Source organism: Aulonocara stuartgranti, assembly GCF_965226115.1.
Source record: "Aulonocara stuartgranti genome assembly, chromosome: 7".
Classification (NCBI taxonomy): Eukaryota; Metazoa; Chordata; class Actinopteri; order Cichliformes; family Cichlidae; genus Aulonocara; species Aulonocara stuartgranti.
The window spans coordinates 35,185,544-35,213,513 of record NC_138945.1 but is presented as its reverse complement, the minus strand read 5'-3'; the positions used below and the strand labels follow the sequence as shown (position 1 = coordinate 35,213,513).

At 39.1% G+C, this 27,970-nt stretch overlaps 1 protein-coding gene across 4 annotated transcripts in view; it reads left to right on the top strand.

Moving 5' to 3' along the window:
* The first annotated feature begins 1,101 nt into the window (after nt 1-1,101).
* tjp2a (tight junction protein 2a (zona occludens 2)) overlaps nt 1,102-27,970 on the top strand; it is a 45,118-nt gene continuing 18,249 nt past the window's right edge. The window contains exons 1-3 of one of the 4 annotated variants that reach the window (XM_082538298.1): nt 1,102-1,353; nt 10,988-11,117; nt 20,218-20,271. In XM_082538298.1, coding sequence (XP_082394424.1) covers nt 11,112-11,117; nt 20,218-20,271 — 60 coding nt within the window. In that variant the 5' untranslated portion in view covers nt 1,102-1,353; nt 10,988-11,111. Of the gene's footprint in view, nt 1,354-10,987; nt 11,118-14,044; nt 14,172-16,772; nt 17,084-19,276; nt 19,457-20,217; nt 20,272-27,970 lie in introns of those variants that run through there. The other 3 variants (XM_082538299.1, XM_082538297.1, XM_082538296.1) reach the window with 3 other exon arrangements.

The following is a 27,970-nucleotide window of genomic DNA, read 5'->3' as shown; positions in this document are numbered from 1 at the left end:
AAAAAAGGATTCACTCAAAAGAACTTTGAGCAGCTGCCCTTGAAGCTCTACTTACCAGCTCTGAGCAAAGTTGTCTTTTCTGCAGTGCAGATTTAGCACTGAGAATTAAAACGAGACAAACATCTGAGTGCAAGATTAGATTCAAGTAACTGAATATTTCGTGTTTACTAAAGTTATCACTGAGGATCAGAATGAGGGAAAAACTACATTTGAAACGGCTTTGAACGTGGCATGGTTCTTGGTGCCAGATGGGCTGGTCAGAGTATTTTAGGAACTGCTGATCTGCTGGGATTTTCCCCACACAACCATCTCTAGGGCTTACTGAGAATGGTCCAAAAAAAGAGACAATGAGCAGCAGCTCTCTGGACAAAACCTCACTGTTGATGTCAGCTAAGAACTGGGAACTGAAGCTACTGTTTGCACAGGCTCACTGAAATTGAACAACAGAACACTGGAAATGTTTTTGGCTCGATTTCTGCTGCAACACTGAAAAGGGTAGGTTCAGAATTTGGTGTGAACAACATGAAAGCATGGATTCATCCCACCTTGTACCAGTGGTTCAGGATGCTGGCGGTGTAATGATGTGGGGGATGTTTTCTTAACATACTTTGGACCCCTTAGTACCAGATGAACATCGTATAAACATCACATCACCTACACGATTATTTTTGCTGATCATATCTATCCCTTTATGATCACGTTCCCTGGTGGCTAGCAGCGGGATAACACGTCATTTCACAAAGGTCAAATCATCTCAAACTGTTTTGTTGAACCGCTGGTGTCTGTGAGTTCCCTGTACTCAAATGGCTTCCACTGTCACCAGAGCTCGATGTAATAGAGCACCTTTGGGATGTGGTGGAGGGGGGAGATTTGCATCAACCAAATGTGCAGCAACTTTGTGATGTTATCATGTCAAAACAGACCAGAATCTCCGAGGACTGTTTCCTGCAACTTGTGGAATATGCCATAAAGAATTAAAGCCACGCTCTTGCTATCACTGGGTATGCTATCGCAACGAAGTAGAAGCAATAAAGCGCCTGATAAAGTAGCTGGTGAGTGTAGTTTCGGTATAAAAGTCCCTTTTATGACACCGGAAGAGTGACTCAGAAGAATGGCACCGCCCAAAAAGGTCATGGGTGAAACTGCAGTGGAGCTGCACACACAGCACACCTGTAGTTTCTAAGCTACGCCCACATACCTGAGAGAACCAGGAAGAAGGATTTTTCGAGGCTCGCCAAAACTTTGTACCGTCAAAATCCTCTCCTTCCTCACCCTTCCTTTGTCCAGTTCAGCTTTTGGGATTACTCTGCTGCCTGCGGTCACATAAGGACAGGACACACGAAGTTTCACCTGGTAAGTAGGTCCGGCATTGTCCGCAGTGAGTATCGATTTGCTTTCACTGTGTTTGTGGCGCGCACTGCCATTTTACCCCATCTTTATCTGGTGCCTGTGTAAATTTAAGGTGGGGCTCCGACAGCTTAAGCAACTAATAACATTTTTTAGCTTGGTTCTTGAAGGCAGCAAGGTGTCATATTTTAATTTATTTGATAGTTTCTTCTTGTCAAAACGTCAGGTATGACCTACACTGTATTCGGGCCTGCGTGTAGCTGTCTCCTCTGCGTGTGTATTCATGCGCTTACTACTAGTTTCAGCGCACTAGAGGCACGCCTCAAGCCCCTTTAGGCAACTGTTGTTGTGATGTGGCGCAATCTAAATAAAATTGTGAAATTGAACAGGGGCTCGCACTGTGAGTGTTTCCTCGTGTTTAATGATTCTTATTTTTATTATTAATTTATATCTTAACAGTTAACAAACATTCAAAAGCATCATTTCATTACATACATATAAAGCAGTATCATCTCAAATGATATACTTATAATAAAAAAGCAAGAGGAAAAAAACCTCTCGGATAAGTTTTTATTTACTGACATGCATTTCTGATAACTGTTGAGGTTCAAAGAACGAAGGGTGGAAGCTATAAACCATTTTAAACATGGGGTTGAATCATAGACTGTCGATAAAATATTGATATACCTAGAGTCGTATCACCCAGTGCCATTAGACTAGGAATGTGAGGTTTCGGTGTTACTGTTTTTAGCCACTGCTATGTGGAACCATGATCATATTTGGATGAGTTTGGAGTCCTAGCTTTGTTAACAGGCCGTCTCTATAAACTGTGCAAGTGAAACACGGAGATGTACACATGCTACTCCAAAGGACTTAATTTGTTAAAAGTTATAGTTAGCCGTGATTTTATTGTGGTAATTCCTTCAGAAATGTTCCAAAATGTACCACCAGCCTGAGGCTTATAATGCATCGCTTGCCTAAAACTGCCTGTTTGGGACACGTGCAAATAACAGGAGCCACACCGTATACGTTAAAACTGAAATAATAATATTAATAATAATCACCACACAGCTGTTATGAAAGTGCTAACTATTCATAGAGGTTCAGGATGTAAACATGCCGTTTACCCTGTAAAACTGTTAAATTTTAACAAGTGGCCGCTAGAAAAACAGCTGTTTTTGGCACTTCCACATTGGTTTCATTTTGTAGTTCTGAAGGCTGCTTCTTACCTTAAACTAACAGTTTAAGCTCTATGGATAAATTATTTTAGAATAAAACATAAAGATCGGGAATAGGGAGAATTAAAAAAAACAAAAAAAAACATTAAACACTGTGTGTAAATGGTGATACAGCATGTGCACCCATAAAACAAATGGCATAGTTGCACTTTTATCATCTAGAAATCTTTGCATTTACATGTTTGTGGCCCTTATGTTGTGTAATGTTTTCAGACATAGTTCTTTTATTTTGCTTACAATTCAGTATCTAAAAGGAAGTAGCCATTAAATGATAGTGAATATAAATTTTCCATGTGGTGGTGTTTACCTGGAATTGTACACATACCTCCTGATACGTGTGTTCAAGTATAACGTTCAACCACTAAAATTACTTGTTCAGGATTGCAAGTAAATAACTGTAATTTGGCATCTTAATCAAAAAACGATCCTGTGTTTTATTTTTATTTTTCAGGGGTTTTTTTTGTAAAATGGTAAGTCTGAAAATTTGCAAATTACAATATTTGTATTATGCTGTTAAAAATATCATTTCAGTTAAAGAGTGTGCGCTTATCGGTGGATTAACCATTACTGAAACATAAACAATATTTTTGGTAATTACCAATACTGTTAATTTAGGACAGCTGTGGCATAAGCCTTACTTTGGGTGGTGTTCTCTCTAATATCTGTAGATCTGTGGTTTACAGTACTGTGCTTACTCACATTTCAACCTGTCTGTTGTGTCACATTAATTTTGTTCAAGCTAAATGTCTGAAAACCCAAAAGACTTTGTAAAAATAAAAGACCTGGACCAGTTTAATTTCACAGCTGGTACATCCCCAAAAGAGTTGAAATCTACATGGGACGTCTACAGTGTCATTTAGTTTCTTGGATCACGGTGCTCATGTCTCACTGCTATTGAACGGAAACACATCTAGCAGGGAGACCCAGCTTTTTATAGATAAACTGAAAAATGTTGTCTTTTTTCGCTCTCGTGTTGCTTTTTGACTCTTTAATTCATCTTCATGTCACTACATGCTTGCAGCTGATCCAGATTATACCTGTGGAGGGGATGTGCATACTGATTTTTTTTTTTCCCCTTTCCCTTTCTGTCTGCACACTCTCATCCCAGATTTGTGAGTGGCATGTGTCCCTCCATCTGGCACTCACATGCATTGCATACGGACATTGCATAATGGCCCGGGCCTTAGTAATGCAGCACCCCAGCACTACTCGAGCATGTGAGGAAGTGACAAGGGGCAGAGAAACAAACTGCTTATGTAAAAGCATTAAGAAGACCAAGCAGCTCCAGCCGCATTTGTTCACCCTGTGGGAAGATGAGGGGGAAAAAACAGAACTCATTCTCATTAAAAAGTAAAAAAAACATGCAGTTACAGAGGAATTAGCTGGAACCATGAATTACTCTCCCACTTTTTAAAAACTAAAGGGCGTGAGCTGCGTGTGTGGTGCAGTGTGCATTCTCAGGTTAATTCAGATGCGTTATAGATTGATAATATTTGACAGATAAAGAACTTGGTTTGAATTTTACTGCTGAAAAAATACATTTTGAAATAAATTTCAGTATATATTTCCTTTGTGGATATGGATACAGTTCCAAGGGATTATTTTAACTTGAACATCCATCCATGTTCTCATCCTGGTCTGAGTTGTGTGGGCATCAGTCTAAGCATGATCAGGCATTTCTTTCCCTAACACTACCCCCTTAGTCTTCCTTGAGGGTTACTGAGGAATTCCAAAGCCAGCTGAGAGATAATCTCTTCAGCCCGCCCTAGGTCTGCCTTCAGGGCTCCTCCAAATTAGACGTGCTTGAAATATCTTTCCCAGAATGCATTCAGAGGCATCCTGGTGAGATGTCTGAACCACCTCAGCTGGCTTCTTTCCATGTGGAGGAGGAACAGCACTCCTCTGAACCCTAACCCTAACCCCCTAACCCTAGCCCCTGGAGCAGTTATTATCCCCTGCTCCAGGTCATAGCTGAGAACAGGAACGTATATGAACCAGGAAATGGACAGCTTCATCAAGGTCACAATGAATACATCCGATTAGAGTTTTCCACGTTTTCTATACAAATGCCAAACCCTAACTGACCAAATTCCCATATGTTTCAATTCAAAGCTTACAGGCTGTATATAAATACTTAGTGGTTTCTGGACTTCATATTTTAAAGTGACAGTATTAGTGTTTTGGCTGCTGCCATTTTGTTTTGTTGGAGCCCGAAGGACCGAGAGTGTGTGGGTGTCACTTTAAGTGATCAACCAAAGGCTAGCAGGCTTGGTTATTAGCCACAAATTAAACGGTTGTCACTCACACAAAATTCATATCTGCTCATTTTTGCAACTTCATTATGCTCCAAAAGGCACCAACAGCACAAACGCGGTGTAGACGCTCAATTTGGTGGAGGTGATGCTTGGCAGACAGCAGTTGGCTGTTATCCAGGCAGATGAGTTATTTAAAAAACAAACACACACACACACACAAAAAAACTGTCTTACCTGGCTGTAAAGTTGGACATTTTAACATGGGGGGTTGACTTGCTTTAAACAGCTGCTAGAGGAACTGGACTTTTTGGCACTTCCACCTTTTATTATCAGGTTACAGTTAGCACGGAGCTCCTCAAATCATCCATCATTTGTTTATTTAAACTGTTAAACTTTGATTTCACAGGCTTTATTTCACAAACTGTTACCTGCAGTATTTTCAGCACCATTGTGCTGGTAGGTATCTGGCCAAAAAATAGTTTGCTACATAACTCGCTTTCTAACCAGTCATCATTGTCCATGTGCCAGGTGTTCACAGGTGTGATTGCTTGTTTAGTTTTTTCACGTTTGCACATGTGTTAGTCATAAGTACGCACACACATTCTTCAGTGTGGATTGGATCAGTGTTCCCCGTGAGATTACTGTAAAGTGTTGGATTATGATAAAAACGACTGTCACTCTGCTCTGTAAATTTTGCCCTCGGTCCAGCCACTGCTCTTAATCTGTGGCTCATCAGACAAAAACAGACATACAGGGTGAACTCAAAAGAAACCCCTCTCCTCATTTTTTTCCCCTCCTCTCCCCGCATGTTGCCGTTATCCAGTGTTTTTAAAAATAGTCTTGCTATTTCTGTGTCTCCCCTGCTGCGCTCCTGGCATTTTTTGCTCCCCCCTCTTGGAGTGCTGAGGGATTTTTCCTGCTCAGTGAAATCTGCAGCAGCTCTCATGGCAGGACCATCCAGAGCCGTAATCCAGACATACAAGCAGCTTGAATATAAATTCTGTCAAGAGTTTGCATTGGCTGGCAGCTCATCAAGAGGTCACAAAGATTTATTTATTTATTTCAAACCTCTCAGGACATGGCAGCCTGCTGTCATCTGGTGACTCGGGGATGGCAAGATACATTTAATCTGCGTGCGTGCCGAGGGTTTATATCAAAGTGGGAGGGAGGAGAGGGATGCATGCAGGGAAGAGTTGGGGATGGATTATTGAAGTTTACTAATGGGACTGAATGGTTGCAAAACCATTGTTAAACAATTATTAATCCACAAATTCAGAATACTGAGGATGAAATCACATTTTTGAGAAGTGAGTTGCAGACTGCAAGTCAAGGCATTATCTGACTCTCAGGTCCTGTCTTGCACCTTCCGCCTTGTGAAAGTCTGTCACTTTGGTTTGTGGAAACTTGTTGTGCAGCCAGCCAATCACAAAAGAAAAATCAACTGGGTCAGATGAAGGTGTGAATTTGGGCTTGAAAGACACACACACACACACACACACACACACACACACACACAGAAGCCAGATACATTTGGCTTCTCCAGTGAAACATGGGTGTGAAAACGTGCTGTGGCATCACATCTGTTCTTGTGCAAATCTTGAACTGCAGACTGACTGCAGCTTAAAGTTGTCTGGTCATTGCTTTGTCATTAATAATCTTCGTCCATTAGAGGTTAGCTCTGGTATTGAGGGGTGTGTCATCATGTGATTTGTTTTTTTCTTTTTTTTTTCAAAGTAGATGGATCTGTCTGGGTGTAAATGGTGAGAAAACTAAGCCTGGATGGGGGGATTATAGGAGAAGGGGGCGGGGAGCATGCATGATCTGTCAAGGCTTAGTACCACAATTATCCCAGCGGCTGCAGCAGCAGTCACAGCGGCGGCGGCGGCGGTGGTGGCAGAAGCTGCATTTTCATTAGTGTAATGTCCAGAGAAGCTCGAGAATTATGTAAGAGTGACGTGTTGTTATCCCCTCTCGGCCAGCCCACCTCCTGGCAGGAACGTGGCTGTTTGTTTTCCTTTCATCCTCGTTCGCTTGGAAAAGCCAAAAGGACATCTGTGGGAGTCAGCGGTTGAGGACAGGACCCTTAGTGGTCACGCCGCGGGAACCGCGCAGCACTGGACGCTCAATCTGTGGCTCAGTCTCCTGGAGAAAGTGATGCACTGAGGCGCAAGAACAGACAAGTTTGATGATGCCAAAGGAGATGAGTAGACACTCATCACTTCAGGTTGGGATCAGGGAGTGTAGCAGCAGTTAGTGATGAGGTCCATGGGATGTTCATAAAGGAGAGTTAGAAGATGAAGTTTAAGAAGTTCATCACGATCATGCAGGCAGCGATGGGGATTGTACCCTTAAACAAACGGGAGCTGCTGCCACCAGGCAGGAAACTGTGGAGACCCCCAGGGTGAGTTTGATTACTGTACCGTACCGGTACTTGTATTGGATGTTTCCTTCTAGAAGATGGATTTTTATATCCTGCTGTTGCAGTTCAGTGGGGGAATCAAAAGATTTCTGAAGAAAAAACAGTTTGGTGGTCATGCAGATAATTCTATTGTTAGTAGTTTCCCAAGCAAGAAGGAAGGGGAAGGTATTTTATTTCATTCACACAGCACAGAAACTGTGTTTCAGTTACTCACCATAATCCTTAAAGGCAGAAATCTGTGAGGCAAATATATCAACATTGTGACCATCTGGGCCACTAGCTGCCACGAGGAAGGGGGAGGAATCGGACAGGTGGATTGTAAACACAATGCATGACACATTCTTCTCACTACAGAGAGACACAGTGATGTAATGTGGAAAGTAATTTTCTTTTAAAGAAAGACCCGTGTTTGTGTTGTGTCCTGCATTTGGCAGGAAATGTTTTCTTTTTAAAACTTTGTTTAAAATCATTGTTATGTAGTCTTTTTTTAATTTTTCAATAATTACTTATGTACCAATCAACAAATTGCTTCAGTTTAGTATTTGCTTTATTTACCAGCCTCAGTAATTATTGCAATACACTATTCTTCCAAGTTAAACTCACACACCTCGACTCGAGCAGCGACCCATAACAAAGGGAGTCAGGAGTAACAATTGCACATTATCGCCCAACCCTAATGTGGAACCCCGCCCAGGCTACAACTATTGTAGCAGCATTTTCAGCCTCTTTCCTTTTACACTTCAAAGAATTTCTTATCGTTTGTATCGTGACAGCCAAATTGTCACCACTGTCTCCAAACAGTTTAAAGTTGATTAAAGTTTCAAAGTAGAAACCTCCTCATCCTCTGTCTTTGTAGCTTTTTCTCCTGCATTTGTATTGATACATTTCAGTTTGTCATGCTGAGCGACTAACTTGCTTTATTACCTCATTAGTTTGTCATATATATATATATATATATATATATATATATATATATATATATTTATTTATTTATTTATTTTTTCATTCATTCATAATTATGTAGTTCTTCTGTGCGCACAAACTTGTTCACTACTTACACTCGACACATCCAAGATAATCTAACTATAACAACAGGATTAAATAATCAAACTAATGCTTGTCACATTAATGACAAATCTGTGGAAAAGTAGAGAAATACAAATACTTACAAGCTTTAATAAAAGCAGGCCCTAAACAATGTTACTTCTGTGAACTACCTCACCCTCAAGTATCAGTTTTGTAGCTGCAACTGAGGGAGGTATACTTGAAATATTCTTGATCCCAAGGTTATTGAGCAATTTATGTTTCAGCCATAATTACCTCCACCCAGCAGATTATGTGATTGGTTCAGTTTATCTCTCTGTTTGTCTGTCTGTTAGCAGGATTACTACAATATTATGGACAGATTTGCCATTTCAATATTTTTTTTCATAGGTAGGGCTTGGTCCAACTTAGATATAATGAACTTTTGGGAAGGATCCAGATCTGATTGAAATTTAAAAACTTTGATATTGGTCTGTAAGTTCAGATGCACTGTCAAAAACATCATGACAATACTTTTAATTTGTTTGTCACAAGTGCTGCTGAAGTTTGCTTTGTTTCCTTTGTGTTTCCTTTGTGTGCTACGCAATAAAAGCCATGTTAGGTTTTACTGGTTGAAATCTTTAATATTAATATGCAGCAATTACTTGGAAGCAAGCCGGCAAGCAGTAATCATTTACAGGAACGAGTCACAAAGTCCCACACAGAAGACAAACCAAAAGGAAAACAAAAAACAGAAGAGGGCGGGCGATCAACAGAACAAATGCTTCCTTTTTTATCAGTTTTTGGAGCATGTGGAAGCAACATGAAAATGCATTATAAATTTGGATCATTACAGAATGCAAGTAAATGCAAACTGTTGATTGAGCTGTAATTTGAAAAGAAAAAACAAAACAAATTGAAGAGGTGACTTTGATTCTTTTCCCCAAATGAAATCATTCATGAAGAATGGAGGAGTTGTTTTGAATGGATATAGCAAATAGGATATGTTTTTGGAGCGTGGCTCATACTAGGGATTAAAATGGTTTGGCTTTCTGTTTTACATTACCCTCTGAGTATCCTGCTTTTAGTAGTAACATAATTATAAATGCCAGGATAAATATCCATGAGCTTGTAGGAAATGAGGTACTAAAATATCTAAATGCCCTTTTAACCCTTGTATGGTGTTCGGGTCTGTGAGACCCGTGTTCAGTTTTTTTCAAAAGAAAAATTAAACAATTAATTATTTTTTCACGTGTAAATGTGTTGTGTCTTTCCACTCACTCCACTTGATTATAACTGATTTATTTATAACATTTTATATAAAAGAAAAACGAGAAGCACATTAATTCATAAATGTGATCTAATAAAGGTAAAGGGAAAAAATTAACCATGTTTGCTGTTCATATGTCTTGTAATTGGGATGAAGTAAACATCTGTTGAGTAATTTAACATAAAATTGTTTGATAGTGTTAATTTGGAAAGCCAAAACTCTAGCGGGTCCACCAGACCCATGAACACTGGCTGAGTGACAAAAATACGAACACCACACAAGGGTTAATGTAGTCGCTCATAGAGTAATGAAGTCTGCGCAGAGCGGACTTCGGTAAGAAGTCAGTGGATACACCACCAGTGTTTTTATCCCCAGGCACGCTTCAGGTCTTCCTGGAAATACTGAGCCCCTCCTTTTGCATTCACAGAGTGTGGTTTTTTTGGGTTTCTTTGAAAGTGTAACAGTTAAGGTTTGGTCACGCAGAGGAAATCTGGTTTCTTCCCTCTCTGTACGTGATATCTGACTTTATCCACTCAGATCATCTCAGTGTGTTTGACACAATGCCATGAAGCTGGGGATGGGTGTTGACCATATGTTTGGACATGCTGCTTGTGATCAATGGCAGAGATGCTTAAAATGAGACTTGAGATGAGTTTGATAATAGTCTGTTATCTGTGTCAGTCTGGTCTTCTGGTGAGTCTGGTTTAACTGTGTCATGCACCAATGAGAAACATGTGGCTAATTCTATTAAAGTATCCATCATACTATATACTCTATATCATTTTGATTTGCTTTTGATTGCCCTTAAACATTTTTTAAGATAATTTTTAATCTTGCCATATTAGGATCTGCATAAAGCCCCACCCACCTGTTCTTCAAACGAGGGGCAGCCAATCAAAAGAAGGATGGCTTAACAGGAGAAGGAGAATGAGGGAGAAGGTGGATTACGTCCAAATGTCAGAAAAATATAGATTATTTTCAACTAAAGTCATGCAAAACTACGAGTCGAGCCCAAGAAGAGTTTTTCCTCCATAATTTGTTTTAAAGTCTCTTATTTAATGTTTCCTGCAAACTGTGTAAAATACTATAAATGAACATGTCTAGGAAATGTGTAAAGCAATTACATAACTCAGGAATGTTTAGAGAGCCTTATTCTTTTTATGCTGTATAAAAATAGATCTCTCCGCCTGGTGCAAAGCATCTCTTGACACCTCACTTGGACAACATGATTTTCTGAGTCATGCCCATTTAAATATTTCAGACTATTCAACAAATTGCTATGTTTTAAGGTCAAAGCATCCTCTAAAGAAATAAATCTACTCCTCTTGCTGCCCTTTAGACAAAGTGCTATACAGTGAAAGTTTTAAATAATCCCTTTTCATTATGGTAACACTGCTGGTTATGATGTAATATTGTGTTTCTCTTATGTGCTCAGGGATCAGCCTGGCTCTGACCAGACCAGCACTGACCTCCTCAAGTGCAGCAGAAAGTTCTGCTGGTCCAGAGAAGCCCAGTACTTGTATCTTCGCCGCCTGTCTTCACGCAGTTTCTCGGCTATTATGATGGTACGTCTTTTACATAAACGTCCACACTGTATCTGATTTGGCCTCCAGTTATGTGATATTTTTTTGTTTTCCTTTCTTCACTAACACTACCTTGTGGATTGTGCCTTGTACCTGGTACTTTTTTGGTATCGAATGCAATAGATTGAGTCTTCAGTGAGCTAAGCCAAGAAAAAAAGGCGAGGACCGTCAGTCGGCCATCACGTGTGACAATCGTGGCGTACAACATTAAAACTAACATTTTTAAATGACTTTGCTAGGACTGGTTCAGATACTCGACTGTTTGAGCCTAAACTCTACCCAGTGTCCAGTCTCTTACTGAACTGAGTACACAGTTCTGAGCTTTATTTTGCTTTAGTTTCAGTTTGGTTTATTCACAAATCAATCAAAATATACATTTCAACATGATAGTCTATATGAGATGGTTATTTGTGAAATGGTGCTTCCTAAAAGCTAACCTCAACTTATAAATAGGGGCCAAAACATCAGATAATATACAGCAAATGCGTATAGAATTACCAATGTACTGTAACTAACCTAGTCACTAAAGTATCCTAAGGTAACCTTAAAGATCCTAACATATAACTAACACTGTTACACTAACCATCCATTAATACACTAACACACCAATACCTCTAGCTAGTTTCACATAAAAAAAAGTGTGAATCTCAGGTAGAAAGCCAACCAGAGTTTAAAATCTTTCCCTTCAAATCTTGGTGTTTTTGTTTTCTCGTATTATATGTGTGAGAAGGATGAAATATTGGATAAGCTCACAAAGTCTTTTGTTAAATGTAAATACTACTCTATACATAGCACAGTCATTGTGAAATATGTTATATTCTTTTAAATTTAGAGGTTTGAAACCAAGAAAAAGGGGATCAGAAGGAGCATCTAGATTGGACCATAATATTTGAAGTCTTTTATATGAAGTGTGTGTGTTATTTGATATGGGAAGGATAAGTATTGCACCATATAACAGTAACTTAAGTGAGGCTCTAATAACGATCGGTGTAAGTAGTTCGCTAATATCAACATAGGTAATTTTTTCATTAACTCATCAATATGCCTCTTAAAATTTAGAAGTTCATCAACATGAACCCCCCAGAATTTAGTAAGTATAACCCTTTCGATCATTAACATTTTTCTGATTTTTGTTTGAGTGAAATAATTTAATATCAACTGCTGCAAGACAAACTTGTTGTTGAAGTTAAAATTTGATATAGAGGTCCTCCCAGGCTTCAGACATCCCTCCCATTCACAACTGAAATCACCACACTGTAGTTTACTGTACTTTAAACATCTAGCAGTGAATCTAGTGGCTTTTCAATTAGCCGTTGTGCCGTCAGTGAGATCTCAGCCTCAGTTCTCTCTGCACCTACTCAATGTTAGTGACAGGAAAGAGCGAACAACAGCACTGATGACTAAGCCATTTGCATATGTGCGGTGTTGTTTGATGGTTTGTTTCCCAGGTGGTGTGTGTGTGTGTGTGTGTGTGTGTTTGTTTGTGTGTGTGTGGAAAAAGGAGCTTTTGCACTGAAAGCTCATTTTGCATGTTAGCATAAAAGAAATCACAGTACAATCATTGTCTTTAATTTTATGGAGATTTTAAAGATAATAAATCAGACGCTAGTTATTTTCCAACCATGTTAAATTCCCCACAAAAGCATCAAAGTAAAGCTGATACTGCTGTGTTCGTGTTCATTTTTGTGGTATTAAAAGCTTTGGGGAAAACAAAGATTCAGTCATTTGTTTGCAGAGCTTTCTACAATGACCACAGTCACCACCTCTTGTTTTCTTGTGAAGGCTGTGTGGTGCCCTGTGCGAGAAGGAGGCGAACACAACAGGCGGAAACCGAGTGAGGAGTTTGTTTTGTAGGGAGGGGTTCAGATTGGAGCTGCTGCTGTTTCTCAGCTCTGAGAATAGCCAGCTGAGGTTTGAGTCTGCACTGATGCTTACTAACCTTGCTCTGTGAAGGTGCAGTGCTTGTGTTGGGCTGCACGCACTTGTGAATGGTGGAAATCCATGTGTTTGTGTATGACTAGGAAAGATTTGACTGTAAATGTTATTGAAAAGCACATTGTAATGCATTATTCTTCCCTTTTTTTTGTATTGTCAGTCGGGCAACATGGACGCAGGTTTGTGACTGCAATAACTCGAGAAGAAAGTGATTTTCAAATTCATACCATAGTTGCATCTGCTTAAAAATCCCAAACATGTATGAATCTCAGTGACCTCAACCTTTAAGGTCAAGGTCGGAGGTCAAGTTTTCCAAGACTCTTTATCATTTCTGAAATGTACTACAGCATTTTTCAATTAGCAGTGGACATGATCTTTTACTTGATAGTGACATAAAATGCATCAAGATGATGTTAGAGGTTGTTTGTTTGTTTGTTTTTTTCAGCATCAGAGGACCTCCCACAGCTTCCTGCTGTATTTCCCTCTAACAGTTTGTTAGGAGATCCCTGAAAACGATGTGTTTACCTGGTATGCTTGTCTATGGTGCTAGGCCAAAGTCATGTAGATCCAGTGCAGAGCAATGGAAGGCAATCAAGCAGCCCTCGTCCCGTGGCATACTATGAAGGCCACATGTTTGTTGTGTAGATGCAGCCTGTTGCCTTTGGGTGTTCACCTCTGGACCTTAATTAAGAGACCCTCCAGGAGCCACAAGGGTGACTCATCACAGAGTGAGGAGGTATGAAATTGAGCCTGTGTCTCTCAGGTGGCTTGTTAACGCCTTGACAGATCGCTGGAAGAGCTAGAGGTGATGGCATGTCAGAGGGAGGTCTTTGCAGCTCTGCTCAGGCTGCTGCCTCTGTGATCACGACCTGGATAAGGAGCATAAGTGAATTCGTGGATATCCTCTGTTGTTCCTGTGTTTGTAGTGTGATCACGTGGATGTTTCTTCAGTTCTGTGTGACATTGCTATCAGTGAGAGTCCAGCAAACTTTGAGGAGGTAGAGGGAAAACGCCAGCTACCAAAAACAAGCCAAGCTGAGATGAGACACATGAAAGTATGATTTTTACTTGAATTGGTTCAGTGGAAATGATGTAATTCAGGTAACTACAATTTTTTTTTTTCTTAGTAATGTTTTAATTAAATTCATGGTATTTGTAGAAGTGATTTTGCTTGTTAGCTGGAGCTTATCTAAGCTAAGAAAATGTGTCAAATCCTTGCATTTTAATGATTTCCTTGTGTTGAGTGTAATGCTTTCAGGGCTTGTCTGTGCACACATGGAGCGCACTGAGTGTCCTTTTTCTTGGCTGTTTGTTTTTGTCAAGCAAGGTTTGATGGGTTTCGTGGTTAACGTCACTCGGGTGATTGTGTGAAACTCTGCTGTTGAAAATTTAATGATTTTTCAGTCTTACGAAACTCTTGCGTAATCCCATCAGTGATCTGAAAAATGCAGGCATGTCCTTTTTTTCCCTCTATTTGTGCAAAAATGATTTGTAAGCTGTGACTGAGACTGCTTCTGCTCTGACACATTGACGACTTGAAGATAAAGTTCAGTGACTCAGTCTTTCCCAGGCTGCTTCCTCCCCGTTTCCTTATTTGAATATAACTACACTGTTGTGACCCCTCCTGAATCCAGAATGATGATTAACCAGGGAGACATGTCACGTCCCAGAAGCTTCATTGTTTTAATGACTTGCTCCCACAAATTATTCAGGGCAGTGAAGCTGTTTTGCATTTGGATGGCCTATTTTAAGATCAGTTTGGCATCTCTTAGTTGGAGTGGAATGTGTTGATTTATTTGGGTTGACCTTAATTTCTCTGAAATTGTATTGTCATTATTTAATTCACTGCCCTAAAAAAAGTGTGGATAAAGTGCTGTGTTCTTCAGAAGCAGAAATTTGTAAAAATGGTGGATATTAAAGGGATGGATCAGGTTGTATAAAGGATTTTGGACATTTTCAGAGTCAGCTGGCGTGTTCTTATCTGATTCTTCTGTGATAAAATACCAGATGAGGGCGGCTTCGTACACACAGTAAATTGTGCACACAGAGATGAAAGGGGGGGGGGAAAAACAAGGGGTCATTGTGGGACATCTGCATGTGGTCATCTTGACCTTTTGTATAAGCTTCTCATAATAGGAGCTTTGAGTTTTTCACATAGTATTATATGGGTGACAAATAAAGGAAAACCAACATTAAGAGTCATTTTAAGGTGTTGAGCCATCCAAGTGCCACCAAAATGGCTTCAGTGCCCCTTGGATTTGATTCTCCTAGACTCTGTAACTTCACTGTTGAAGCAGAGCACCGTCATTTTGTGTTTTTGATCATGGCGATGTCTGTCATATTTATTTAAGAAAAGGTGGTTTGATTAGATTGAGATCTGGTAGGCGTGTAGGCCATTCCAAGATATGAGCCTCTTGATTGTCACCCAGGAAGACACTGCTCTCATTGGTTAAAAATATATTTGCCTGTTAGTAAATGAGTGGAATCAAACAATGCCAATTTCCACCGGTGGAAGCGCATCCAAAGCCAACTATTTCTTGCTGCGTGCATCATTTGAGAGAGGAAAATAGTCTGATCTCTTTATTCCATGACCTAAAAAAAAAAAAAGAAGTTATATTTCAGATGCAAGGACAGATCACAACTGTAGTGGAAGATCCTTTCCTATTACAACAATAGAAGGAATCAGAAGACCACTAACAGGAAGGTCAGTAGCTCAGTCCTCAGGTGTTCCGGTCCACATATTGAAGGATCCTTGGGCAAGCTACTGAAACCCAAGTAACTCCCAACACATCCGTCTGTATATGAGTGAGTGTGCTCTAGAGTACTACTGTATGAATTTGGGCATGTCAGCTTGTATTAAAAAGCCCTTTAAGTGGTCCATTTGACTAGAAAACCTCAATATAAATGTTTGTTCAGTTGAACAGACTAGGCAAGACAAAATATGTCAAATGTCCCATTAAAGAATAAAGTTTTTTTTTTTAAGTTAAAAAAGATGTGTTTGAAAAGTTCTGGGAAACATTTTTGAAGTTGTAGAGGTTGAATGTAATGTAAAGTCAATCTGTAATGTCGCAAATACACATTTAGATGTAGAGATGTAGATATTAAGTTAGGGGAAATTTGATATTAACAGACAGCAAACACCAATGTAAGGTAATACTCAACAAATGACTGCATTCTGCCTAAATGAACAAACTATACTTTTTCCTGTCAAACCTGTTAGTAGATATTTAGGAGCTTAAATATATGTGTCGTTTGGGGGAGGGGTGTTGGATTTACTCACAAGAGTTATTATTATTTACACACCCTGAATAAACGTTGTTGTTGTTGTTTTTTTTGCATTGAAAGCAGTTGGAATAAAATATTTCAGTTATCCTAAAATGGACGCGTCGACAGTTTGGTTAATGTCTATAATATTCCTCACTTAGTTTAATTAAGGCTGTTGTTGTGCTGTCTGGCTGGAAGCCTCACAGCAGGCTGCCTAAAAATCAATGGGAATTTTGGACGCGTCCATCTCAACGATCTAAGGGTGGTCGTAAGCCACCTTTATTTCTCTATCTGCTGTGTTATCAGCGGTTTGTAATTACACATATTATTGGAATATCAGTATTAGTTTCATTAAAGTTAAGTTTCTAAACTGTTGTTCGAGTTGGTCTTTATTTATCTAAATTAGTTTGGACCTAACCCCACCCCTCCCGGGGGGTCCTACTTGGTACAATCTGAACCAAGCTAGGAGCTGTCGGCGCTAATTTTTTACTCTGGATTCACGAAGTCTGTGTGTTTTGTGAGTGAAGTGGTTCACTTAGAGTGAAACATTCGGGACTTTTACTTTTTCAAGCTTCTAATTTTTTTTTAAATTCTTCACAACTTGTGGCAGATGTGCCACCGGAAACGCCTAACTAGTCGTAGTTTGGTTTGAATCCTCGGTACCACTCTCGGACAGTTCAAAGTGCGTGATGCCAGTAAACGGAGGGGGGCTGCTCTCTCTGAGCAGATACGCTACTCAGTATTTAACAGTAAGTCCTTTTGTACGCCTACAGTCAGTACTGACGAATACAAATGTAGTGTAATGTAGCATTATTAGATAACTTTAGCCATATGGATGTGCTGTGTGTGTGTTTGCGTGTGTCTCTGTGTATGTGTGTGAATATCCTTGAGGAAAAGTCGGGAGTTTCCATGAATCCCTGCTGAAGCCTGTTGCACCTGCTGTTACTGCTACTGCGACTGCTACCAGCTACACGAACGGTTTAGTTAGCTAACTTTTAACTTTAAACACATCTGTTGTCTTAAGATTAGTTTTGACTTCTGATCCAATCCGCAGTTTTTGTTTAGTCGACCGATTGGTACATTTTACAGCGGATTTAACGTTTTTGGACTTATTTATCTTGTGGTTATTTGAAAATCCACTTTCTCGGGAAACGGCAGTGTTGTGGTCCCCCTGCATTACAAACTAAAGCCTTCAAACTCAATGTAGTTGTTGTTTTTCTACACTAAATTAAATATACTTATGCAGGAGTTGTTTTTCTGGCACACGATGTAATGCAGGTATACGGCCAGGAGGGGGTAGACTTGCACTGCCTTTTCTTATCAGCAGCACATAAACACAGGAAGTGGCTGGGTCATTTTGTCATTTCCTGATAATGTTCCTTTGATTTCAAGGAAAGATGGGAAGTAATTGGGACAAGAGAAGCATGTTGCTCAAATGATGTGATTATACTCTAAACAAAGCTGTAAAACCTAAATAAAACTTTGGTTGATAGGCAGAAAAGTCTTTAACTTAACTGAACATTTTCTTGTAGCATGTTTCATGTCATGTTCCTACTTTATATAATTGTATTTATTTAGTTAGTTTTGGCCTGTAGGGAAGGCAAAGCAATGTAATTCAATGTTATAATTAAAATGCATCACTTTGTACCTTAATTTACATTTAACATTCAGATTAGTCCAAAAAAAACCCCCAAACAAATGAAGTTATAATGAAAATGATAATATAGGTCTACCATCTATTAAACATGTTCCAGGTTATTTTTCTTTGGACAAACGTGATTGATATAAGAATAGATGGGTACTTAAATAATTCTGCAAGAGACGTTACTGTCTTACGGTAACAGTAAAAATGGTATGTGTTTCAGCTACACATTTATTTTGTATTTTCTTTGTGATAAGTGATGAGCTGTATCTCTAAATTTGTTTTCCAAGTCACATCCTGTGTGTATAACCCAGTATGTCATTTCCCCTCCTCATTAGTGGAAATGTGTTTGTGTTTTGTTATGTAATCGCTTGCACTAGGGACTGTGACTTATCCAGTGGGCCTGCCTGCGAGGACCCATAACGTTCAAATCGCATAGTACAAAAAGACACTCTGACTTAAATTGGTTTGGCTTTGCCTGAAGCACGCTCATATTTCTAAGTCATTCATATGTCTCCCCTCTTCACACATGGCAGTCTGTTTGGCCCTTTGTGGTGCAAATGGATGTCAAGTGATATCCCCCCCCTCCAATATAAATGTTCCCCCTTTTTATTGAGGCTGGGCTCAGTATGTTTCCAATCCATTGCTCTCTACACACACGAGCCTGGTTTGCGAAAAACTGTTTAAGATAAAGTTCCAGATGGGCATTTCAAAGGTCATTTCCAGATCTAAAAAAAAAAACAAAACAAAAAAAATCTACCCCTCCAAGAGTTTGTTCCCCCCCACTGTGGGGTCTCTCTGCTTCTGCCACTGGTCCTAAAGTATTCCTGTGCTGGCCAGAAGATCAAAAAAGTGGGTTATGATGGGTGTGCTGCCAGCTCGAGTCATGCCCCCATTTCACTAAGCCTGAGCCTGGAATGGCAGCAGCACAGAGATTTTTCGCTTTCCACGATGTAAAATCCTAACCATTGTACTAACTCAGATTTGAACTCCTCAAACGTTCACTGTGGGTTTGTCTCTGTGAAGTGAGAATCGGCTCTGAAACTTTGGGAAGTGCCCGATATATCTCGATGTGCGAGCGCGTGGTGAAGCCGGAATACGTCGAGTGATCCGCTGTCGCGTTTGTGGATGAACTCTCAGGTTGTTGGGATCGCCGCGTGCTTGCACAGGAGCTGGTGTGCCTGTGTGTTTACACTTTCTGCAGACGGTGGGATTTGTGCTGAATGTAGGCCAGCAGAATCCCTCTTACGTCAAAGGCAGGCGGGCGGGCGGGCAGATGCAGGGAGAGAGCTGCTGGTGGTTGTGCAGCTGTGGCCATGGAGGAGGCTGTGGCGCACATCAGTCTGCCAGAGCACCGCTGGCGGTGAGCAGGGAGAGACACAGAAAGGAAAGAGACTGAGCACCAATGATGAAGACAGTCCTCAGCTTGCACAGGAAATGGGCCCACGCGGTGAAGACCATACGTATCCTGCAGGGGCTCGTGAGTGCTATTCTGATTGCAGCTTAAATTTGATCAGATGTCTGGCCAGCCAGCATGACCTGAGAGTTTCTTTAATGGTTTGGGTTGTGTTTTATTTTGAAATGAGGATGTCAGAAGTGCAGAAAAGTAGCACTAACGGGTGAAAAAATTCCGGGTAGTTTACGTGAACGGATATAAAGTAGTTTGCCTTTTCTCTCTCCATGTTTGTTGTGTAAAAAAATTGATGTGTCATTCGTGTTTTTATATTTTGAAATCGCCTTTGTCGTTGTTGAAAATAAGGGCATGTTTTTGACCAACTTTGCGATTTTCTTTGGACTGAATGAGTTTTTAGTCTCCTAACAGATATAAATAAAGTGGCAGCATCTATTTAAAAAGGAAACATCTTTTAAACAATTTCACTTTATTTCAGTTTTTTCCTCACTGTCAGTTTGAGTCTGTCTTTTAATTAGTATTTCTTAGTGTGACCTGCTGGTGGCTTCCTCATACAGCCTGTTTCATACAGTTTTTTGTTTTGTCTTATTTAAAGAGTGCAAACTGATGCTTAAGTGTTCCAAATCCATTTCTAATCAACAAAAGCCAGAAGTTACTTTTCACAGCTTGCACTAAACAGCCCAGTGGAGGGCTGTCATTGTTCTTGTGGTTGTGTAACAACAGGAAGCATGGGCTAATGAACTAGCTTTGTTGTTACATCACAAAATACATTATTAATCTGTCCGGTGAAATAAACCCATCCGTGGTAATCTTTTCTTCTCTCTCCTCAGAACCCGGTCATGGAGGAGACCGTGTGGGAGCAATACACCGTGACCTTGCATAGGGTGAGTCCATCTGCACCTAAAGACACTCATTTAAAGACCTCATCTCATTTACAGCGTGCACATGTTTTCCATAAGCCCGAGCTGTTGACCCCGGTGGATCACAGGAAATGCATTTAATTGATTGCTTTGATATTTTGAAGTGAACCGATAGTGAAGGGAAAATGATGTCAGTGACATTCCCCTGAACTCTGAATGACCAAATTCAAGCAGAGCTGTTATGTTTTAAACCATCAAGAACAGTTATGTTTATGTTTCTGCTTATGATACTTGACTCGGGGTTAAGTAACTTAGAGTAATGGATCATGGAGCTTTTAGCAGCTAGGGGGGAGTATAATTCAAACGTGTGTGTGTGTGTGTGTGTGTGTGTGTGTGTGTGTGTGTGTGTGTGTGGAAGATGGATTTAGCTTTTACAACCAAGTCATAAGTGTATTTAATCTGCACTCTTTTTAATAGCCAGCAGATGGCGATCTGCTGGTGACCTGTGGTTGTAGAGAAGGCTACCTGGGAAAACACAGCTTGGCTGTTTTGCTCTGCGCCCTCAAAAAACAGTTTCCTGATTAGTTTAGGGGCTCAGCTCTTAGTTTCCAGTCTTACTGAATACAACATGAAGTCCAGTCTGTAAGTTTTCATTCTAAGAATCAGAAACAAGGATTATCACGTCAGACACCAAGATAGCGATGGCAATTGCAACTCAAGGCTTCTTAAAGACTGCTTTAACTGTCCTTGTCGATTTTGAAGATGACCATAATTTACAACTAAATATTTTATTCAGTGCTACTTGAGACTGACGACATCAAGAAATTGTTTAGAAAGGTAACAAAGTAAAGGAGCTGAGTTCTGGTTTTCCACAGAACTCATATAACATATAACACAAAGTCTTACTTGAAACCAAAGTTGTTGGCTTTGTGTGGCCATTGAAAAGACTGCAGGTGTAAAGCACATCCAAGTTACTTATATCTGAAAAGTAAAACTAACGTTCATCTTTTATACTGTCTATAGTCTACCTTAAAGAGGTGGTCAAGACATGGGAATCTGTGTCCTGAGATGATTTTGTTACATGGGGTGTTATCCTGCTGAAAGTAACAACAGACGATGGGTACACTGGTTATAAAGAGATGGACAGGTTCAGCAATAATACTCAGGCTATCGTGTTTAAACAATGCTCAGCTGGTACCAAGTGGCGGACCAGTCTCCTCTGGCATCAGTAAGGCATTTTTGCCCAGAGAATTGATGCTCACTGGATGTTTTCCCTTTTGTGGGCCCATTCTCTGGAAACCGTAGAGTTAACTGTGCAGGAAAATCCCAGTAAATAACCAGTTTCTGAAATACTCAAACCAGACCATTTGGCACCAACAACCATGCTGCGTTCAAAGTCAGTTAAATCACCTATTATCCCCATTCTGATGATCGGTTTTAACTTTAGCAGGTTGTCTTGACCACATCTACATTACTCCAATGCAGCAATGTGGGATTTGCAAATTGGCTGTTGCCAAATTTATTTTTTATTTTTTTCCCCTGGTTCTGTATGATGTCACTGAGAGTGAGTCCCACCTACCAGCTGTTCAAATGTTTTGTTGATGAGGGGCAGCCAATTAGAAGAAAGTTTATTTAAAAAGAGGTTGGTCTCAAAGGGGCATCTTGAATGGACAGGTTCAGCAATAATATTTGTGACGTATCTAAAAGGTTAAATTCGATTTTATTTGCAGATGACACAAATTTTTATTGCTCTGGAGAGAATTTGAAAGACTTGGTTGAAATTATGACTTCTGAGATGTTAAGAATAAAAAAATGGTTTGATGTAAATAAATTATCTTTGAATCTGACAAAAACGAAATATATGATATTTGGCAATCGTGTAAAGGAGGATAAAGTCATTATGTTTATAGAGGAAGAATTGATTGAAAGAGTTACTGAATTTCGTTTTTTGGGTGTAATAGTGGATGAGAATTTGACATGGAAATCTCATATTGAACATATTAGAAAGAAAATGGTCAAAAGTATTTATATTTTGGGTAGTATAAGAGATTTATTAAATTATAAAACAATGCGTATTTTATATTTTTCTTTGTTTTTTTCATATATCAACTATTGTGTTGAAGTTTGGGGGAATACATATGAGAATACCATAAAACCTTTAAACCTATTACAGAAGAAAGTTATACGAATAATTCATAATGTTAAATATAGAGAACATACAAATAAATTATTTATAGAATCAAAACTATTAAAATTAGGAGATTTAGTGAAATTACGGACATTATTAATTATGTTTAAGGCTAAAAATAATATTTTGCCTTTTAAGTTACAAAGAGTATTTTTGATGTGTTCAAGGGGAGAAGAGAATAGAAGGAAATTTTATTTTAAACATCAGTTAGCCAGGACTACACAAAGATTAATGAGCACAACGGTTAGGGGTATAAGACTGTGGAATTCACTTCATTATAATTTAAAGAATTGTATAAATTTACAATGTTTTAAAAAGTGTTATATGTTTAAAACGATAACTCAGTATGAAGAATGCGAATGAATGTGATGTTGGTTTGGGATTCGACCGGAGAGAAATGTCAATATTAGTTTGTTCCTGATTTTTGGTGCCCACCGGTGATATAAGTTCGATGGTAGATAGGGGGCAGGGTTTAATAAGAATATTTTCTTCTTCCTGCTCCTTTTCACACATGGTTGTTGTGTTTTGTTGACAGAAGATGTGGTTGTTTTGTTTGATTTGTAGTACCAAGTGTGAAATAAATAAAAATGAAATGAAATGAAAATGAAAATGAATTTAGGGTTTGAGTCCAAGAATAAAAAAAATATGAAACAGAAATTGGCGTAATGGGTTCCTTTTAAAATAGATTTCAGTGTTTAACATGTGGTCATAGTTAGATTACTTTTCAACAATGTTCTGATCATTAATAACTTAAGTTTATTAGAAATACATTTACATAAATATACCAGGTTAAAATATTTATTTATTTATTTCTCAATTGAAAAATTTAGTCCAGGAATCCTAAACTGTATGATCCAGTGACTATTAAAAAATGAAGATATACTTCAGTTCCACTTTTTGATTTTTCCCAGCTATCACATCTTTAATCGTTTATTTGTTCAACTTGTTTAACCATCATCCAGTGACCAGGGTTCTGGCTGCTGTTATGTTAGTCACGTGTGTGACTGTGTAAGCGCAGGAAGTCATTTGAGCTTAGGTAATCATCATGATGAGCTCATTGTCGCGTGCTGTGGCTCACTTAGGCCAGAAAAGCAGATTTTGTGCAAAAAGGTCCTCTGCTGTAGGCGTGAGCCCCCCCCTCACAACCCCACCACAGCCAGCTGTCACACTCTGCTTTGTGCTTATACTTTTTGGTCCCTTCCACTATTTAACCGAATTTTCTCTCTTTAAATATTCAGAGTATTTCTAATGTCATTTAAGGAGCACAGAGTCTAAATATATGATATTTATTTGATTTTTGGTCTAAGGTAGAGCCCATACTTTGCTTGTAAGGGATTAAAACGGTATTTATTACAGTATGCAACATTCAGCCACATTTCCATTTTCAGGTAGGTTGCAGCTCGTAACTTAGTCGTCCACCCTTTTCTCCAAAAAGAAATGACTTCTGGAGTCTAGATCCACAGACATGTATATACAGCACAAAGTGCAAACTGAATACACAGTGTAGTACAATATCTGCCCAGTGGTTTATATCATTTGTCAGATTATGGCATTTAAAAAGCTCCAAAAAGAACAAACACAATCCAGAGTAGAGCAGGGCGATATGGCCAAAAATATTTATCACGATATATATTTGAAAATTTGCGATAACGATATAACCGACGATATAATTGATGCGAGACAAAATACAACTCCACAACATTACTAGTGCAAAAAGACAACCTTCCATTTATTTTCACTTAAACAAGAAGCTGGTTTTTATGTACATTAAAGCTTTATAAAAATGTAACAGTGCAAATGCAAATTCCTTGCTGAAAGTTTAACCAAAAGGCATTTCCAGTAGAAATGGGCTGACATATCCTGAGCATAACCATGTATAATATCCACTGAAGTTAAAAATAGGTGCTTTGCAACATTAAACTGCAGTGTGCAGTACGCATTTTTCGGACCGTAAGGTGCACGGGATTATAAGGCACATTAAGCGAAACAAAGCAGTGAGATAAATCAAACTTTATTAAACTCATTCTTCTTGCTTCCTCCACTTCTGTACCATTGATTCATTAATGTTGAATTCTCTGGCAGCGGCTCTATTCCCATGTTGTTGCAGTATATTAATGACTAACCTCGTATTGTGGATGGATTATCTCAGTTGTTCTCCTGACTGAACTTTGGTCCGTTTACAGCATCCTGCCATGCGATTGCATTTGTCTCTAACCATGAAGAACCTTCACGTTAACTTTTATAAGTGGAAAAGTGTTAGTGTTCGTCCTCCAGCTTCACTGTTTATGTTATGCTAACATAGCTGTGTCGCTAGCGATCACGTAGCACATCATTATATACTAGCTAGCCCAACTTCAGTAACCCTACAAACGTCACTGCTGTTTAGTTTCCTGTCTTCATTTATGTTGGAAGTGATAGCAGAGCTGTACGTTTGATTTTTTTCAGAAATCTCTCAGTCAGAACATGCTATATCATGCTTGGGTAACTAGCGAAACTAGCAAGCTAACTTCCGCTAGCTTCCTGCTAACTTCTAACTCCGTTAAATGTAATAACTTTTGTTTTCATGGATGCCTGGAAGTTAAACTTTATAGTTACACCTGGTAAAGCAGCAATGCTGATCGTTTTATTAAAGATGAAAGAATTTAGACAGTTTTTAACTCTAAGTGATGCTGCAGTGTTGTTTGACCTGAAGTATACGGAGTTTAGGACCCAGATTACTCCCAGATTTAAGAGCATCTTAGTCCGACAAATATGACAATAACAACGGCCGCTTGCATGTTCTGCAAAAAAAATGTGCTTTGTCGTGTATCTGACGGACAAACACCAAACCAGTTCCACATCACGGAAGTTGCACCATTTTTACAAACCAATTCTGGTTCATCTGTTTCACTCAACAATCGGCCATGTGCGTATGAAAACAAAGGCACTGCGCATGCGCGTTTTACTCCCATTCTATCGCGATATTTCATTTTCCTATCGTTGCCTAACATTATACCGGTATTACCGTGAACGGTATAATATGGCCCAGCCCTAATCCAGAGGTTCAGTTCAGCAACTGGAATTGGTGGAGGTGATCCTGATCACACAGTTAATCTTTAGTTGCTTGCGTTGTTTTCCATCTCTGTAGCATGCACTTAATAATGAAAAAGCAGGATTCGCATGTGTTTCATATGAGTGGGATGTCGTCAAACATTCCCAAACTGAATTCTGGATTTATTGCTTTGTTTTTACTCATCTGCCAGCCAGTCAATATGCATTTATCAAATCCAATTTAAATAAATATCTGTAAACGTCTTCAGACGGAGGCAAGATTTACAAGATGGCAAAGAGGAAAAAGGGGAGATTCATGGTTATAATGAAGGAGGACATGCAGTGGGTTGGTGTGACAGGAGGATGTTAGAGGTGGAGATGGAGCTACACCTAGAGGGAGCAGCTGGAAGAAGAAGAAAAGGCAGAACAGGCCACACACCGTTTATTAACTTGGTTTTGGGTAAAGATGGGTATAATATGGTTGATCTGATGCATCAGAAAATAAAGCTTGTTCTGAGTATTTAAAGAGAGACAATTCACTTAAGAATACCCCCCCAAAAAGTTGTTACCAGCTCTACTTTCATCAACCTGATGGTGAAAAATAATCAGCCCATATCACATTGTAAATATTCCTTAATAATTATAAAATTGGTTTAAGATTTCTTATTTAGATTGGCATCTGCAGGAGCAGCTGGTGACTTTTTTTTTTTTTTTTTTTTTTAAATCAGGCTCCACAGATCTTCCCTCTTGCTTCAACCACTGGTGGAAACGATGCAAATCAGCAACAGGCTTTCTTCTTGTTTCACTCAGGGGATTATTCCTGGTTTCATGTTACAAACTGCACGTGTTTTTGTTTTTTGAGTAGAAGAAATTCTGTGAGTTATGAAATCTGAGGAAAAATCAGACAATGTCGAGCGTTTTCATGTCAGGATGAAGGCAACCTTGAGAGAGTTGACATTTATGTGAGATCTGAAGGGTTGGGGTTAAAATTATTACATTATCATTTTTATATATGTAATAATTGTATTACACTTTATATTTTAACCTTTTCTTTTTCTTTTTTTAAGATATATTTTAGCCATAGTTTGTTGATGCAGCCCTCTATTCTCCCCCTCCACTGCTGCTCTTACTCTTACCCTTCCTCTATCTCGACAGCCATCTGCCAGAGAGTGTGTTGTTGGTTTTTTTTGTTTTTTGTTTTTTTTTGTTGTTATTCATTTATTTATTTATTTCGTATTTTAAGTACAGATGGAAGGGAGGGGATAAAGAGAGACAGGGTCAGCAAATCTCTGACCTAATCTCATCAGGGCAAGCTGGAGCAGTGGCAGGTAGAATCTGAGAAACCCAGAAACATGAAGAATTAAGCAGCCTTTAAAAACAGAGTATTTAAATTAAACTTTCTGTTAGTGCTCACATGTTAGATTGGCTTAAAATCTGACACTTGTTACTTATGAAACATCAATGTAGTATTTCAGAAAGCTACATAGTATTGAAGTACAGGTGCTCAGCCGCTGGATAGTCCTACATGCTCTCAGCAGGCAGAGCTGTAATCGCAGTCAGTCAAAATCCCTTTAATCACCATGTACAATACACATACAGCCATGATAATGCAGTGTGAGCTGAAACACACCGTTGGGATTATTGGACCTCACACACGCACGCAAAAGCTTAAAAACACAAGGGGACAATGAAGCGAGCCCTCATGATGTACCGTTGGAGGAAAAAAGTTTATGAATTCATTACCTGGATTTTTTCTTTTTTTATTCTTGAACTAAATCGCAAATAATGCCGCATAAAATCCAACTAAACTATTAATGTACAAATGGATACTTTTGATGTATTTATTGAGCATGCTGTCACACAGAGCAGGGGTTTAGGAATTCATAGAACCTCCTTTAGCAGAAACAAACTCCATCAGACATTTCCCTCAGCTGCTTATGAGATATAAACAACATCCAGGAAAAATTGTTGACCCTGCATCCAATAGAACATTTTCATTTCATCATACCACAGCATCTCAATTGGATTAAATTGGGTCTTTCCTGGTTTAAAACAGGCCTGTGGGGGTTGACTTTGGTCTTCATTTTATTAAGGCAGTAAGTCAGCGTTGCCTAATCTGTTTTTTTAAATGGTATTTTCCTGTTATTTCTGGCCATTGGATAAACAAGTATATTTTGTGCTTCAGTAAACTGATGCATGACAGTAAAAGTCCTGCCCTTCTGTAATGTTAGTGCAGTATAAACTGTGTTTTCATGTTAAATTATGTGTTTAAAAAGTAATATGTTCGAAAATGAGAACATATTAACCTCTTAAGGTTAATTGTGGTGCAAAGGCATCAGAAGCAGAGCACTACCAAACCTACTTCAGCGCTACCCCTCTGAATGTAAATAAAATAAATGGTATTAAGTATGTCTGTGCTGAGTTTGAAATTCTAGTGTCATGACAACTTTACACAAACACAGTTTATGGTCACGTGTAGATATTTCTGCAGGTGTTTTACTGTTA